The sequence below is a fragment of the Cyanistes caeruleus genome, chromosome Z, assembly GCF_971803275.1.
Source record: "Cyanistes caeruleus chromosome Z, bCyaCae1.hap1.1, whole genome shotgun sequence".
Taxonomy (NCBI): Eukaryota; Metazoa; Chordata; class Aves; order Passeriformes; family Paridae; genus Cyanistes; species Cyanistes caeruleus.
Genome location: NC_141732.1, coordinates 64,612,412 through 64,629,709, shown reverse-complemented (window position 1 = coordinate 64,629,709; position 17,298 = coordinate 64,612,412). Strand labels below are relative to the sequence as shown.

At 36.9% G+C, this 17,298-nt stretch overlaps 1 protein-coding gene across 9 annotated transcripts in view; it reads right to left on the bottom strand.

The window, feature by feature from the left end:
• ARL15 (ARF like GTPase 15) overlaps positions 1–17,298 on the bottom strand; it is a 284,774-nt gene that overhangs the window by 226,267 nt on the left and 41,209 nt on the right. For 5 of the 9 annotated variants that reach the window (XM_086866969.1, XM_086866968.1, XM_086866975.1 and 2 more), the window contains 3 exons: positions 11,742–11,820; positions 9,743–9,833; positions 9,059–9,115 (listed from right to left, as the gene is read on the bottom strand). The exons of 1 other annotated variant lie outside the window; for it this stretch is intronic. In XM_086866969.1, coding sequence (XP_086723095.1) covers positions 9,059–9,112 — 54 coding nt within the window. In that variant the 5' untranslated portion in view covers positions 9,113–9,115; positions 9,743–9,833; positions 11,742–11,820. Of the gene's footprint in view, positions 1–9,058; positions 9,116–9,742; positions 9,834–10,128; positions 10,598–11,667; positions 11,684–11,741; positions 11,821–17,298 lie in introns of those variants that run through there. 3 more of the 9 variants (XM_023944532.2, XM_086866970.1, XM_086866971.1) reach the window with 3 other exon arrangements.

Sequence of the window (17,298 nt, the reverse complement as noted above, 5' to 3'; positions counted from 1 at the left end):
GGTTAGTTTTCTTCTTTTTTTTCTTTTTCTTTTAAAATATACATTTTGACCTTGTTATTTATGGGTTATTTGGATTTAAGACTCCCTTTTATGATTCCTATATTATTCTTTCCTGCAAGGCTGAAGTCCAGTATTTGGAGTTCTTACCTACTGTGGCAATTGCTTTTTAATCTGGTATGACAAGGTGTGTATTTCCACACTTGATCTCTTTCACAGTCACCTTTGTGTTCAAAATCAAGTGAGATGGTGCAGTGAAAAACATTTTAGAACCACTGAAACTAAGAGTTACTTCCTTCTAATATCCACAATATGACCCAATCTGGTCATAAGACTCTCTCTTAACAGATTCATTCTCTTCCAAGGCAAATAAATTCATGCCAAGAACAAAACAGTGCACAACTCTTACAAAGAGCAAGGCAAAAGCATCTGAAACACAAATCTTGATGTCAATAACCAGAAGTCTTTGTCAAGTCTTAGTCAACACCTTTGCTTCCCTTTCCCCTCCTGGTTACAGATCTTCTACCTATAAAGATTCAACTTCACAACAAATCCCATCTCTTTTTCCCTACACAGACAAGAAGCGCAAACGACAAGATATTGGATGGTTTCCAAATACACTGATGTATCTGAGGTAATCCCTGTTTACCTGTAGCTTGCTTGTCACAACAGAGGCTTGAGTCAGTATGGAAGAGAGCATCAACCTCTGTCAGGCCTCTAGGTACGACCCTGTTATTACTTACACATGTGTATTCCAGAGAATTACACTGGAATGTCTTCCACTCAATCCAAGATGACAACAAAACAAAGTAAACAGGTCTCCAAGACAACACTAACACAAGATGGGCCTGGTTAAGAAACAAAATTTCACACGTTTGGGAAATGTGTGCACTTTTAGAATTGGGGTAGAAATAATTATCTTCCATTAGTATAAAGTGTATCTTGCCTGACTACAGTATAAAGAATGGTTAAAAAAATGCATGGTTAATGGAATTTGAGGCAAAGATAAGCAAAACAGATCATGGGTCATGGTTTTTGCCTGAGATGCAACCTTTATTAATGTTTAGGACATCTTTCACTAGACCAGGTTGCACAAAGCCCCATCCAGCCTATCCTTGAAAACTTGCACGGATGGGGCATCCACAGGTTCTCAGGGAAGGCTGTACCAGTGCCTTACCATCTTCACAGCAAATGATCTCTCCCTAATATCTAACTTAAATATGTCCTCTTTCAGTTCAAAGCCATTCCCCCATATCCTATCACTATATGCCCTTGTAAAAGTCGCAGTTACTGCATGGAAACATGTTGCCTTGTTTTGAAAAAGAAACCACTGGAAGATTATGGATCTGTTCAACATGGTGCCAGCACCTGCCCAAGGCTAAAATGAAGTCTTGACAGTGCTACTGAGCAGCTACTCTCTGTTCTGTCATCTGCATCCTACTGGAAGCCCAGGAAATATACAGCAGACTTGTGTGTCCCTCTCTTAAACGACACTTTGATTTGGAGGAGAGGAGGAGAAAGTGGGACATTTCATTCCATCGGCTATTGCTGTTTTCCTTACTCTAATTTAAAAAAAAAACTCTTTCAGATGAGAAGCTCTGTGGGATTTGACCTGGACCTCCACCAACCTTGTTTTTCTGTAATGTGTAAAGGTCCCAATTTATGAATCAAGAAGCATTTTGACATTGCACACATGCTAGGATTTTTTGGGTTGTCCTATGCAGCACCAGAAGTTCAACTCAATGATCCTTGTGGGTCCCTTCCAACCCAGGACATTCAATATTAAAATAATTGCAAGACAAATAATTTGTGTTCTTGAGGTCTTGAAGACACCAGAAGGATTGAGAGAAAGAAGGTAGGTCTACAACATTCACTGATAGCCATAAATAAAGCCAAAAAAAAAGGAAGTTGTAAGTTTGGGAAGCCTTGGGACAAACATTGCTGCAAAGGTATCAGACTTTTGCCTGCATTGACACAGGCAATTGTGACAATACCAGAAAAAGAATTTTAAAATCTTGTTTACAACACACCATGTCATAGCTGTATGTAGCCTTTGCTTTTCCTGACAGAACATATTATAGCACCTCTCACGTTTTTACCGTTTTCCTAAAAGTCTATTGTCCAAAATGGCATTTGAGATCCTAATAACACTTATTTACTTAAAAGCCTTAGTCATAGCAGTGGAACCATAGTATGAATTTATGGCATCTATTAAACACATTGTTTTCTACTCTTAAACAACATAATACCCAGCAATATAAACCCAGTAAAAATTGGATATAGTTTTGTACTACATAAATCTTTGCCATGAAAATGAAATGGCACTCAAAGGTTTTAATATGACAAAATACAATTAGCTTTATGACTTGTGTGCAATATAATCAAACTGATCAAAATACAAACACAGTAATAGAAGGCAGATCTAAAAGCACTATTTACTTTAAAAGGCTGTAAAGGATGTGGTAGAATAGCCTTTCCAAAAGCATTTATGGATTTAATTACACATGAATACAATCTTAAACGACTTTTAAGACAGCACACTACAATTATAAAGAAGCTGTAGCAACAGATATTTAGCAAACCACTTTGAAAACTAATTTCAACACCTAGGCAAACATTTTCAACTTCAAGGTGAGAAGAAAAACTAAAAACCATCATGGAAAGACATATAGTGATAGTAAGAATTAGAAGTGTCTTTCCACCAAAAAAAAAACAAAAACAACCAAACAAACAGCTAACTCATGAACAGATTAAATTTTGTGGCATTTGATGCACTTCCCCTTTTTTTTAATCTACTATCCACTTGTATGACTTCTTCCCTTAACAGATACCTATTCTTAAATAAACACAGGATGTCTTCAGAAAACAGACTTGAACTATTTACAGTAGCAATCATAATAGTAACTTATCATTGATGCCCTCAAGATACAATGCATGCATGTTCACAGGAAAAAGCAATCCTCTCTCACTCTAAGACAACTTTTGAGCTCACAGAACAAAAGTTAAGGACCTGCAGAACAAACCTTTCCCACTTCTGCTGTAATATGGCATCTTGTGAAAGATGCAATTATTCTGTAAACATAATTTCTAGTGCTTGAGGTTGTCCAATTGCGGTTAAAGACAAATACAGACTAACAACTAATACGTCACAACTCATACTCAAAAGCAACACAGTTTTTGGCAAGATTATGACTAAAAAATACAGAATAATAAAAAAAATCTGCAGCTACATGCAAAATATTATGAGTGATATATATTACTGCTGCTCCCTATTTCCACTTGCAGATCACCTATTAGATTCTTTCTGGACTGTTATCCAACAGTACAAGGTGGAGCATGTGATTGCATAAGCACATGAGACAGCAGGGCATGCGACTTGGATCATAATCACATCACAACTTAGAACTGCCCCGTCAGGAATCCCTGCAAATCAATTTGCTTTTTTGCACATCTATGCATGGTCCCAACCTCCAGATTACAGAACATGAAAGAAAAAATTCACTTTCACTGAAGAGCCACTTCTAGTTTTTTCACCCTCTCAGGAATTCAGATGATACAGTGAACTAATAGATTTGCAATTTGCCATAAATTCAGCATGTTCTACTGCTAACTTTCAAAGACAACAATCTCAGGGCACCTCAGATTTCAAACAGGTCAGTTTTTTCATAGGAGATTGTCAGAATTTTGAATATTTTTACACTGCAACATACTTACAAATTACATTTTAAACCTACTATATTCAATTAATTATTTTTTTAAATTTTTTTTATAATTTAAGAGGCTACTTTGCAAACTACTCCAAAATAGGATGCTCAGCAGAGGCCATCAGAAAAATTCCATGCTCATATTGTCACCCCCTGCATCATAACTAAAGAGTAGTTTATTTTCCATGTGGAGCACCATGAAGGCAAAATACAACATTTTGACAACACATTACACAACTGTTTTTGTTGGCAGCAAGTGTGAGGATTAGGAATCCTGACTTTCAAAGGGAAAAAGCAAAACAGCACTTATATACAGGATAACTAACCCCAAAGCTTTAATAAATGCAAGTTGAACAGCAGCTTGTCTGAGCAGAAAAAGATTGGAGACTTTTGTAATTATGATCTGGGCTTTTCCCCTTGTCCTCCCTAAAGCTAATGGCCTGTGGAACAACACTGCTGCTCTCTAGAGCAGGAAGGAGCCATGGACAGCAGAGACAAATCAGATGGAACAAAACCTGTATTCAGAAAACCTCTAGTCCAGGGAAAGGCTGTATTCCAACTTGCAAGTTTGTCCAATGGAGATTCTGACAAAAATTAACAGTCTAATTTTGCAAACCATACCTTTCCCAGTGCAATCAATTACTAATTGTCAGAGGTTCCCAAAGAGCTGAAACCCAGCATATATTACTGAGTAGCCCAGGGAAGCACTGCTGTTGCAGCAGCATTGACTGCACCAAGCTGCTGAACTCTTTGAATGGGTAGCATGAGCTTTGGCCACAAGGAGGGAGAGATTCTCAGCAATGTCAGCACAGCTCACTTTAACCAACTAACTCTACGGAAGGATAGGGAAAAGAACTGTATTCTGATCCACACTCCTGGCCCAGCCTTGATGTTCTCCCCCTTCACCTGTCTTTACTTTCCTCATTTGAAAAAATGTTACAACTGTTCTTTTTATTTCAGGAAAAGCAGAAAGGAAAGTCTCAGCTCATAGTACAAACCCTATGATGTATCTTACATTCACATGCACTGACACATGCATTAGTACAGTCTGCCCCTCTTTCTCCTGTTTAGGTTGATAGCAACACAAATCACAACCAGCATGGTTTAAGCGGCTTGCTGTTTGCAACAACAAAGCAGGCACAGTACCACCCAAGGCAAGTCACTGCCAAGACCGGGGTGATAGCAAGAACCTTTTATTTAAGGCTGGAAGTTAAAAACATTTAAACCTTTCCTTTCCAAAAGTCTATCCACAGAATATCAGCAGTGACTGTGAATGGAATTATCCACATTTCCCCAAGGGTAGCACGTAAAAGGGCTTTTTCCTGCTGCACTTTTGTGCTTTTGTTTTGCTGCTCATGTCAAGGACACGACATGGGAAAGGGAGGAGTAGACAGGATATGCTATATGAACACTGTTATTACTTTAACTTCGTATTTTCCAATGGGAAACTATGTCAGGGAGGGGAAGAGTCTCATAGGAAGCTTTCCACACTCTAAGTCACAGGCTGGCCCCAAGCACCTCGCAGACATGTTCCCATGATTACGTCCTATTTCATGACTGCCTTTAGTTGCTGGCTTATTTGGTTTCTCTTCTTTTAAAAGCTTCCTCTCCACCACTTCATGAGTAAATGTTATTTCTGTTTTGTTCTAACATCAGACAAATTCCTTAGGACAACAGCTGATTCCAGTCAAACCATTTCAAGGCATGAATTTACCATTATAAACAAAGACAAACGTAAGTAAATCCAAAGTAAACTATAAAACTAAAAGCACATTTGCATTGTTTACTATACTTACCATATACAAAGTATAGCAAGCAAAGCCACAAAAATGAGTCATTTATTTCCACTTCTCATTGCACAAGTTCAAGCCAAGAGGGTACTAAAACTAAAATATTGGTTACTCATGATTTTCAGGAAGATGCTAACATTGATGCAATGTTGCCAAAGTGCATTGCTTTTGCCATAGCCAGCATTCAGAAGAAATTCTGTAGCAGAAAGAGCTACAGGGAGCTTTTTGTTATCCTTGTGTTGCTTTGAAACAAAATTATTTATCTATTAATGCCATATTTTGAAACCAAGATAAACTTATTTTCTAATTTCCAGGAAATTAGAACAGAAAAATGCATTTTCCAGTATTTTTCTTTCTAATATACACCAGTAAAAGACCATACTTCCACTGGGTCTCCATAGGTATTTTTGCATGGTTCTCACCCCTGTAGAGGCTACTGTCCTTGTTTTTCAAAACAACAAGTGATGTGAAAATTACATTTTTTATGTTCCTTCAGTCACATTTAAAGGTTGGGGACAGAAAGAATGCCGGTTGGAAAAAGCTTAAAATTATATGCAAATGGATGAAAAGAAAAAAGTCTCAAGGGCTAGTACAGAGTATCAGAGAACCTTCCAGAGTGTATGTGTTGGCGTACAATCATGCACTGTTTCCAGGATGGAGTCCTAAATATGTACAGCGGTGGCAAGTGTCCTATCATAAAAACTGTTTTACAAGACAAAAAAATTTGGACTATTTTCCCTCTGAGGTTCACGTAGGTAGAATTCTCCATTGATATTTTAATAGGATCTTTACCTGGTTAAGAAAATTAAATCAGAAACAGAAAGGAAATAAATTATGAAGCTTGTTACAAGCTTCCATACTCTTACAGTCTCCACAGTCACACAGATTCATAAATTTATCTGCCTGTTCCCACATATCGAATTGACACTTCTGGTACTGCAGACACTAGTATGGTGGAAGAAGCAGAAACATGCACCTGAAAATCTGCTACTTCTGAGAGAAGTTACTAGCTCTGTGAAACACTTTTTACTTTTATTGGTTGGCTGATTTCTTAATCCCAAAATTTTTCATTTGAGTTTATGATAATTTCCTTTGAGAAGGAAGCATCTACCACTTTCAAATCCCTACAAATATCTATATAGTTTTTATATTAACTACCTCAGCTTTGCTCCTCCTCCCTTCAAGGTATACACTTTAAAGTAATCTTATCTAGTTACTTCACCTGAAATAGGCATTACATCTCCTCCTGTATTCTTGCAAAGATGTGGGTTTTCTTCTAGCTGAAGGCAGCACAGGCTGTTTTGCCATAGATCACTATATAAACTCTATTTCATGATCTGTAAGTGCCATAAAAACAGAAAGCCTATTTAATGATGTAGTACATTTGATGTCATGGGTGCTTTAGAGTGTTACTGATAAGCAGCTTGATAACAGACTAGCAGTTGAGATGTCTGTGGTCCAAAGGACTAAGAGCCTTATTTGTAGCACTGTACCATGAGGACATGCAGAACAGGAAGTGTCCAAGTAACTCAGTGCAAGCTGAACACATGGTGCTGCTAAGGACTCACATCTGATAGACTGCTTAGATTTTAGATTAAAAAAATCAAACCAGCAAATAGAAAATTGATTGAATCTTCAAAACAGCATGCAGCAGGAAGCACAAGACTCAAGTAATTAATCAGAAGGGAACTGGTATTTTGTGGTTTGCCTCTTCACATCAGTGTGGAACACACAATACCTGACAGCTTCCAGACTGCTGACACACCTGAGCAACAAATCCAGAGACGGAGTTACAAGCACAAGCAGGGCATGGTGCAGAGGCAGAAATTTTCACACAGTCTTTCTGCACAGCTCTCACTTCAGCAGCCTCGCTGTTTACTGTGATACCAAGCCGTTAAACCTACCCTCCCATCAGATCATCTGAAACTCACCTTTCCAATGACAGGCATTTTTATGTAAGCAAGTGCTCTCCACACCTAGCCTTTCCTAAGGGAACTATTTTAGCCTTTAAATGCACTTTACATGGGACCTATGCCCTACCCTCCACACTGTGGCTGCAACACTCTATCTCCAGATGCTCTGAAGCCTAGACATCATACTCCTCACTATCCTCCCTTAAGCACTAGCCGGGAATGAAATCAATTACTTTCAGCATTTTAATAAACGAAGCTAGCTGGTTTTATTTCGCAATTTAAAACATTTGATAAAAACAACTATTTTGCTGCCCAAAAGGTCAGAGTGAGGTATCAGTTACACAACTACCATTATAACTGCAGCTACCACAACTTAGCAGTGCACTCTAGTTTATAGAAAACACCTGACCTATTTTAAACTAAAACAGAACTGATTACTGTCAGAGGATGTACTTTGCTCTACATTTTACCTGCTCATACCCAGGTCTGCAATACACACACATTTATACTTGGACATTCCCTCAAATTTGAATGGCTTACTCTAGCCTTCTAAAGAACTGGCAGATCATTTGAGGACCTTGCAGCCATTGAAACCTCAGACTGTAACCCTCTCTGATCCTTAAGACCATACACTCTTACCACACACAAATTTTTAAATACTCTTGCTAAGAAATTTAAATACCATAACAAAACATGCCTTTGACTCTTCGTTTCTACCATTTAAAAGAATTTTAGATGTTGGAAAGAGAAAACAGGCAAATGTCAAGGGAAAAAAGCCTCAAGCAGATATTAAACACTACCTGGAACCAAATTCTATAAACAAAAGCAAATGTTAAGCTTTGAGACTCTGTCCTCAAGTAAGACTTAGTGATGGCACATAGGCCTCATCACTGTTGTTCAAAACTCACCTAGCCTTCTGACTGTATGAAACAGTATGTTCCAGGCTTCCTCCTGAAAAGTGTTAACAGGAGCAGCATTCCCACTCCAAAAGCTCAAGGATATGAAGCATGATTTGAGCAACCGAGTCTTATACATTATGTAAGCTCTGTTTACGCTACATTATTGTAATGTATTCATTAAAATTAATTTCTACAAAACCGCATTCATCTCTGTTCTTATACTTAATTAGAACAACAGTGAACAGAAAAAAATGCTGCATATTTAGGATGCATATTTGAAGTAAACTTATTTCTTTTATATAAGGTTTGGTAAGTTTAACTTAACAGCACTTCCAAAATCGTACGGCTATCCAGACAAAACAATATGTGCATTTAGCTAACATGTTTTAATATGTGACATTACTCAAATGTCATGGATACTTAATGGCAAATGTGCACAAACCCTCCAGCCATAACATTACACAAGAATTCTCCACAACTGATGTACACGAATTCTAAATTTTCTTACACTTAAAGAGGCTGGCTGAATTCTTCTTGACCTTTTTTAACTGAAGTGGAGGATACTTTTTCTCTTCTGGTCTTAGTAAATCTTTGACAGGACAAAAATCTACTGTAGTCTGTTTATGCAAACTAGCATAACAAATCCCTTTTGCTATCTGCATACTTAAATCCAATCCTAAGAAACTTAAGTCACTTCTTTTCACTCAAATGGCATTAACACTAACAAAAAATACTTAGTTAGAACATTGCCTTACCGTGTAAATGCCAATTCTACAAACAGCAAATGAGAGCTGGATACATTCAGACATAGTCTAAAGGAATTAAAATAAAGACATTATCAAGAATGCTATTTATTAAGAACTACTTTTCTTCCCATCCCTCTCCCCTGAAAGAAAGACCTTCTTCAAGGCTGTACTAAACAACCTGAGAAAAATGACATATAAATTCAGGTTATACAGATACATACTACCTTCTATACAGAAGCAGCCAAATGTAAAGGTGTCAACACCTTCACACTTACTAGTTTAGTATTTCATTAGAGGTTGCAAATTACCTCATGATCCCCAAAATTCCTGTACACATTAATGATTTGCATGTAAGCTTTCAGTCTCATTTATTTTTATCTACTCTGATTTAAAAACACCCTGCAAGACTAATTTTAATGGAGTGCTTTTTGGCCTCTTAGTGTAAAGAGCCAAAACTGGAGAATAAAGAGCTTCTGTGTTTATATGTTACAGTTTTTCTCTCTCTTTACCATCACTGAAACTGTCTTCCTCTATATACCAGAATAATGCATATAATTTAATGTTTGCACATTTCTGGTGAATTGTTATTTCTTTAGCTTTCTGATACTTTCATCTGCAAAGTAGAACATAAAAATAGAACATTTGATTTAATCTGTTCTTATGGTTGGGAATAATCATATTAAAAGTTTTTACCCTCAACTTGCTCAACTTCCAATCTGCTGTGATGCCACAATTCTATGTCTTCTGCAGTCACCCAGAGAGGCTGAGGATGGACTACGAATTTCTGATGAAACAGATGAAAAACACCTTCTTTAATTAGCACAACAAAGCCAGGAAATAAATGCAGCTCTCCAACACCAAAATAAAAACTATTGTATGTTTGCCATATTTCCTATACAACTAGGTAAAATAAACTAAGCTTACAATGATTTATTCAGAAGAGTAATTGAGGAATTACTTTAAATAAGGTATTCGAAAGACAAATCGCTTTCAAGTGGAACATTTTTATTACGTATTTAACAAGTTCACACATTACCTAAGATAAAGTGCTGGATGATACAGACTTCAAACATACCTACCAGTCAAAACATCTTTTCAGCATCTGCTTTCTAACTTCTCCCTCCATCCAAAAAAAAATAAAACCTTTCAGTTGAAATACCCATTCAATTAAAATTTGGATTAAAAAAAAATCAAAACAACATATCTTATTAATTATAAGTAATGAAAAAATACATGTAGCAACATTTTTTTTTTGCTGTTAACTGTTCCATCTAAATTTTAAACAAAAAGTACTGAACTGTCAAAAAGTTCACTGAACTGTCTGAAAGTAAAAAGCACAGCATTAAAACCTGAAAGCAAACTTCAACAGCACAGTTGATTTTCTTTTCTTACGGGAAGTAATCTAGCATGCTACTAATGACAAGGAAATGCTGATTTAAAACACCATTTCAGTTTAAGGAGATTTTTTTTCCAGCTTTAAGACCAAACATCTAAGTCTATCTCTTGTGCTCTAAGCTTCTCCCAGAAAGAAACAAGTCACAGAGAAATAGGAACTGGCTTCAAGAAATCCTACAGTTACACAAAGTGGTGGGGCGGGGTCATAAACCATACCCCTCCTGACAGTACTTGCAGACCTTGTTCCAAAGGTTCCAGGGATGGATGACTTCCCCAAGCAATTTAGTCCAGTGCTTCATTACCCTTTCTGCTAGAAAGTTTCCTAATGTTTAACCTTGGTCTGTGGAAATTTAAGCCCATACTTAAACTCCATGTGATACATTGAATGATTTGCATTTTCAGTATCCTGGCGGAATCTATGTTGCTGGCAGACAAACTTTATATACAAAGTAAATGATTATTTCAGCTTGCAAGAGAAGTAAACATGCAGCAGCAGCAAACTATTAATAGCTTCTTCATGTATACCATTTGCTGCTTTTATTCTAGACAAGCACAGCATCATAAATTGTTTTCTTTTTTTAATTTTTATTCAGTACTTCCAGGCTGTACATTAGTGGGAGAACTAATCTGCAGTTCAAAGTCTCCAGCAAACCCCTGTACATCCTTGCTTCAGTAAAATAAAACAACCTACGTCCCCTGTTACCTTACTCATCTGTTGCTGGGTTTGCTACTGTTAACATTGTGAAACCACAGGCTATTATTATAAGGCATGAATTCTGTCACATACAGTACCGATGAATGCTTCCCTTAAGCATTTCCCAGAGAAATACTAAGATAATCCCTTCTTTAAGCCTCCAAGATAATGCTCATAAACTACATTCTATTGTGGTAAAAAAGGTCATTAAACCCAATGCTACTATCAATATCTATTATATGAACTTATCCTTCCTTCTGAAAATTTGCATTTCCTCCCCAGTAATATTTCAGTTAAATCTTTGGAAAAGGGACAGGAATTTACTTAAATTATTTGAAGTTTAATGATACTATCCTTCAGACTATCACTCTGACCACAGAGTTAAGATATAGTTGATAATCTGTTGCTGCAATGGGGAGTTTATTCTTGATACTTGTAATCTTTCATTACTTTGATTGTGCAATTCACTTGGGACCATACAATTGGGCAACAAAACAATTGTTGAAAAATTTGCATGTAATTTACTTACAGTTTATTGTTGCTTTCTGAAAGGATTTTACACGGTAAGCATGAAAATAAAAGAAAAAAAATGTAAAAACATACCTACAAATACTATGAAGGAGATATCTTGTTTGACACAATTCTACAGAGACTAATTCTTCACAGAAGTGACTTCACATGTCTAAAGTGAAAAACGGAGTCATCAGACCAAATATGTCAAACAATATATGCATGCATCACTGCCAAAAAGCACCCTTCTGCCTAGGCAAAGGGTCATCTCACAAACATTAAATAATATCTCCCACTGGAAAGCAAACTCACCACTAAGTCTCCCATTCACCCAAGACTTTGTTATCTTAATCATACCTTGTAAAAATGTGGCTCTTTATGACATAGAAAGATGTCTGCTGTGCAGCTGTGCAACATTCAATTCACAAAAAGCATCTGTGCTATTTTTTCAAGTATTCAGCTATCAGTACAAATATCAGTAAAAAACAATTTCAGTATCTGGTGTTTAAAAAAAAAGTCTCATTCAGCTCTGACACAGGCACACAACACACAAAACTATTGTTTTAAGTAATATCTATTTCGTCAGCAAATACAAGATTAAATCCCTACTCATAATATTTACAAGAGACCAGATTTTGAAAAGATTAATTAGAGCACGTTCTGCAACTGCTGACTTCAGAGCAAACACCAAATTGAAAGCACTAGCCTCAAGAACCTTGGTGGGCAAAAGGGGACAGTGATCCTAATCAAGCTCTCAGAAAAGAGCCGAACAGCTCACCACCTGGCGGAACTGCAGGAGCCAGTCAACTCTGCCACCCAGCAGAAATACTCACCTCGACATCAACTCGCTGTGACAATCCTAAATAAACCAGAGCACTGAATATAGCTCCAAGACCACAAAAACAGAAAGCAACACAAGAAAAGGAAGACGTTAGAAGGTTTTTTCTGGTGATGTGTTTTTTTAATACACCTAAGATCAAGGTACACTTCTGCTCATTTATAATGAAGTGATACAACCCAGTAATCCCTTTGAACTGCTGGAACTTCCAGACAAAAGATTTTTCCACCTCTCTTCTTATCTGCGTCTTTTTTAGTGTATAAAATAGCAAAAAAATAGCAATACAAGCATATAAAATACGCAGGTTTTAAGGTACCTTTTTGTATGGAGCCTGAAACAAATTCTCAGTGCTTATGTGTTTTAAGGAACATATGGGTACCCAAAAGCACACACAACAACACTACAGTAAAGGTAGCAGGAACTTTGACCAGAACTGCTGTTTACTAACCTTGTGTACTGAACTCCAACTAGTAACTCCAAGGCTCTCCTTTCTGCACAAGATGTCACAGCCCTCTGGCACATTCCATTAATAACATTTCTAATTTAAACTCCCTGAATTCCTTTTTAATACTGTTCTCAGGAATAAAAGATAGAGAAAATATTTTCATATTCTCCTTTAATGCTAAATAATTTGATTTCTATATTACCAATCTTCTTGTACATATTCATTGGAAAAATAAATCTTAGTTTGGAGACTAGAAGAAACCTGATGTTGATGAAAAAGCAATGATATGTGAACAGGACACAGGACTAGATCCAAGAACTCTCTTGTCATCATAAAAAGTAATCAAGTGGATGCACCAGAGAACAATGCTCTCCTCTCTTTTAGGCAATATTCTCAGCAGAACAGTTTTCCATGACTGTTTCCAGGACTGCAGTGGCTCAGGCAGTGAAAGATGCATATTAGCCAGCAGAAAATTAATAGCTGCAAGAACAGCATAGATATTTCTCAAGAATTCTGGACCTTTTCTCCAATCTTGCTGAAACCTGAAATTATGCAAGTTTCAGGCAAGAAGAAAGCACTGAGAAAAGAAATCACTCGTCGTAGAGTGCATCATCTCTCTACACAGGCTATCTATACAGTTTCAGGTTCACTCAGTGTTGTGGGACTTGCATACAAAGTCATAAATTTATTAAAACACAGATACTGGAAAGCCAATAGCTTTTCCTCATACATCAAGCAGATGGAATCCACTAGGTACGTGCCCCTGGAGCAGATTAAGTATCTTCATAAATACCACTGAATTAAAAAGTCTCACTTCCTGTTCAGTCAATGTAATTCTGATTACACTGGAGAGCACTCCTGGACACCACTCAGACTATCTCAATTCTCTAAATGCAGTTTCCTGTTCCAGAACTGATTCTAGCTGTTCCTTCAGTGAGGAATAATGGATGTCTTTAGTTCACAGCAAAGCATCAGGATATCAAGGGTCCATACCTCATGGAGCTGTCCTTATGTTCCAGTATTCACAACTTCAGGATTTCCTACCATCACACCTGAAACATCATGTTTCATACCCATCCACAATGGACCTCTCCTTGCTCAAATCCCTGGTCTATTAATTTTGACCTCCCTAACATTCCTGCACAAGTGAGAATTCAACTACACTCACATGCAAACACAGTTCCTGGATTATAACTGTCAGTGAGTTCTTCTATAGGGAAAAAATTGCTCATTGCCTAGTTACCCTCTCTTTCTGATTTCAAAGACATCTAGAATATTGCCTGCTCATACAAGTCAGCTGTCTCTTCTTCAGACTGAAGGGCTATAACTACTTATCCCTGCTTGTATGGAAGCAATTGCTTTTCTTCAATTACCACATCATCCTTCTCTGTATTTTCTTTGGCTTTTTGATACTCCTCTTCAGATGATGCAACCATAAATGTAGCATGTAAGACAAGAGCAAACCTTACATTTAATCAGTGTAAAAATGAGATTGTTCACTCTTTTTCCTTCTTAATACTCTAAATTTGTTGACAGATGTCTGCGTTGAGATGACATTTTAAACAAGGATCCTCATTCCCTTTCCTGAGCACTGATGATATTTTAGGGCCTATCCATGCATCTGTACTGCCATGTGACTTCATCTATAAATATATGCAACTTTGCATGTATCAACACTGAATTTCATCTGCCATTTTATTAGGAATATCAAAAGAGATACTATGATTTTTTCCTGGGTTCAATATGCATTCTTAATATTTGTCTCTGCATCAGCACATCCAAAGCATATGCAGTTTATACAACTAAACACAAACATGAAATTCCCTCGTAATCCCTGCATTCACTTCTCCCTCTTATTCACTGCCAGAGCATTGTGCACTCAATGCTCATTTGTATTTCTGATGAAATTTGTATTACAGATTAAAAAATTACTCATTTTTAACTGCTTTTAAGTTTTTCACCTCTATTAGAATCAAAATCAAGTAAAGGAAGAGTAGGGAATAGTTGTTGTAAAAGCTAATAAAATGTGGAAAACAGATGTTTCTTCCATAAAAAAGCTCCAAGTCATAACAAAAAAAGAAATCTGCAAACTTACTTCCCCCATATCAACAGTTCCTAGTGGATCTTGGAAACCATCTTGCTTACTCAGACTCTCCAAAGCCAAAAGCTAATGTGGGTCCTGTGAACAAATTTTTCTTCTGTTGCCCCACCAAAACATACAGCAGAGAATCAAAGATTCACGCTCTTCCTACTGTTTGTTCTTATAAGCAACAAAGCTCTAGGGCAGGACTGTATCTAGCATAAAAGCACGCCAGCTACATTTCCTGCTTTGTGTCTCTTCCTCAGATAGAAGGAACTTACTTACACACTTGTTGGCAATTAATGTAGTTACCTTACCAGGTTGCCAGAGAGAAAAAAAAAAAAAATCTGTATGCTGAAGAGCTCTGGCATGAGATGAACCATCTTTTATTAGATTGCAAATACCCTACTTATGTCCACAAGGACTTTTATATAGTCACAGTCAAGACAGTTCGCACTTCAGAAAGTTATGCTGCACACAGAGTGAAAAACAGCAAAACCAACATACTGCAGAGTAGTATGAACCAAAGAAGCACAAGATTTTAAATACTGTTGTAGATTTTAATTCTTTTTTTTTTTTTTTTTTTTGTAGGGCTTTGCAGCTTTTTGGGCCCACATTTGTGGTTTTAAACTTAAAATGCTTATTTTACTAATGGAGAGCTAATATCCTCACACAATCACAAAACTTCAGAACTCAGTTTAACAGAATAAACATTGACAAGCTGGCAGTACTAAAAAACAAGACCTGATGATACTGACAATAAGCCAAAAATGTTAATCAGCATGTGGTATTAGAAGGAATATTTTGTCCTTACTAAACGCAGATATTCTCACTTATTAAAAGATTGCATTTCTAACCTTTTGTGAAATTCATCATCATGTTGCCTCAAGCTTGGATGTCTGACTGAAGAATTCAGGAGCAGCACACTGCAGAGCAACATGGTGTGGTAGAGCATAGCAAGAGTTGGCACTGAAGCTCAAGTATTCTTACTACATACTTCAGACACTAATTCTGATCTAGGCCTGTGGTGTAAAAACCCATTAGTGAAGTAACTCTTTCCATCTGGTTTCATTTGAAAAATATTAAGTTCATGCCATCTGTGATCACTCTGCAATGCAAACCTATGGCTATAAGCATTACCTTCTTCAATTAAAAGATTCACATCTGATCTGAAGTCTAATACAGTGGTGTGCACCGTTACAGCTGTTTTCTTTCCTGCATTCAGCTATATCTTTATCTTGAAACAACTGTCAGACCCCTCATCTTTATGTCTAATCAACTTCCCCAACTGAAGGGAGGATAATAAAATAAAAATCCTTGTGATCTACAGACAGTGTAAATTTTCAAGGCTGTTATAGCTGATAGACCAGTCAACACAGAGCCCAAATAATCCTTATTGTTACATGACAAAAGACAGAATTCACATGAGATGGGTGTTAAGCAAACCATAAGAGGACATGGCCCTATGTACAGACCGTGGCTGCTCACAATGCAGGCAATGTGTCTCAGAAGAAAAATACAGAGTTGCTTGTATGGACCTTTACCCACTCTTCCTTATTCAAAGGACAGCATCTAAGGGTTTACAAAGTTTCAGTGAAGTAAAATTCTTACCTTCAAACATAAGCCTCTGTAACACTTTTGTGATATAAGAAAAAACGTTTCCTATGGCATGTAGATCCCAAACAATGGAACTAGCAACAGCAAGGGAAAGACAAGATCTGAAGTATACCAGAATCACTAAGCAATCTTGATCAATCCCATATTGCCAACATGGCAACATGAATCTAACCTAATTAAATTAAAGAGTTAACTACTTAAAAGAAAGTTCTTAAAAGTAAGCAGCTCGAGAAAGAAAAGCTGTTCAGAAACATTTTTATTTTGTTTTAGTATCACTTAATACTTTAAGAACACCAGTTTGGTATATGCAGCTTTCCTCAACCAAGACTTTCTCTGAACACTAACTATGTAGAATGTGAGGTCAACTGTTCAGAAACCTGTTCAGAAACTCTTAAGTCACTTAAGGCCTATTCACATATTCATCTAAAATTTGAAAATATAGTTCAATTTACTCAAAAACCTACCAAATTTTAGGTTTCATGTGCATGCATACAGGAGTAAAATACTTTGCATCCACTAACAAGTGTCCAAAGAACAAAAAATAACCCACCCAAACTTGTTACAGTAAAAAAAAAAAACCAATCCCAAACAAAGCAACAGGGATTCCAGCACACTAGGAGTGTGCACTCTCTTGGTATTGCAGAACCCATGTTCCCATTTAACTCCCCAG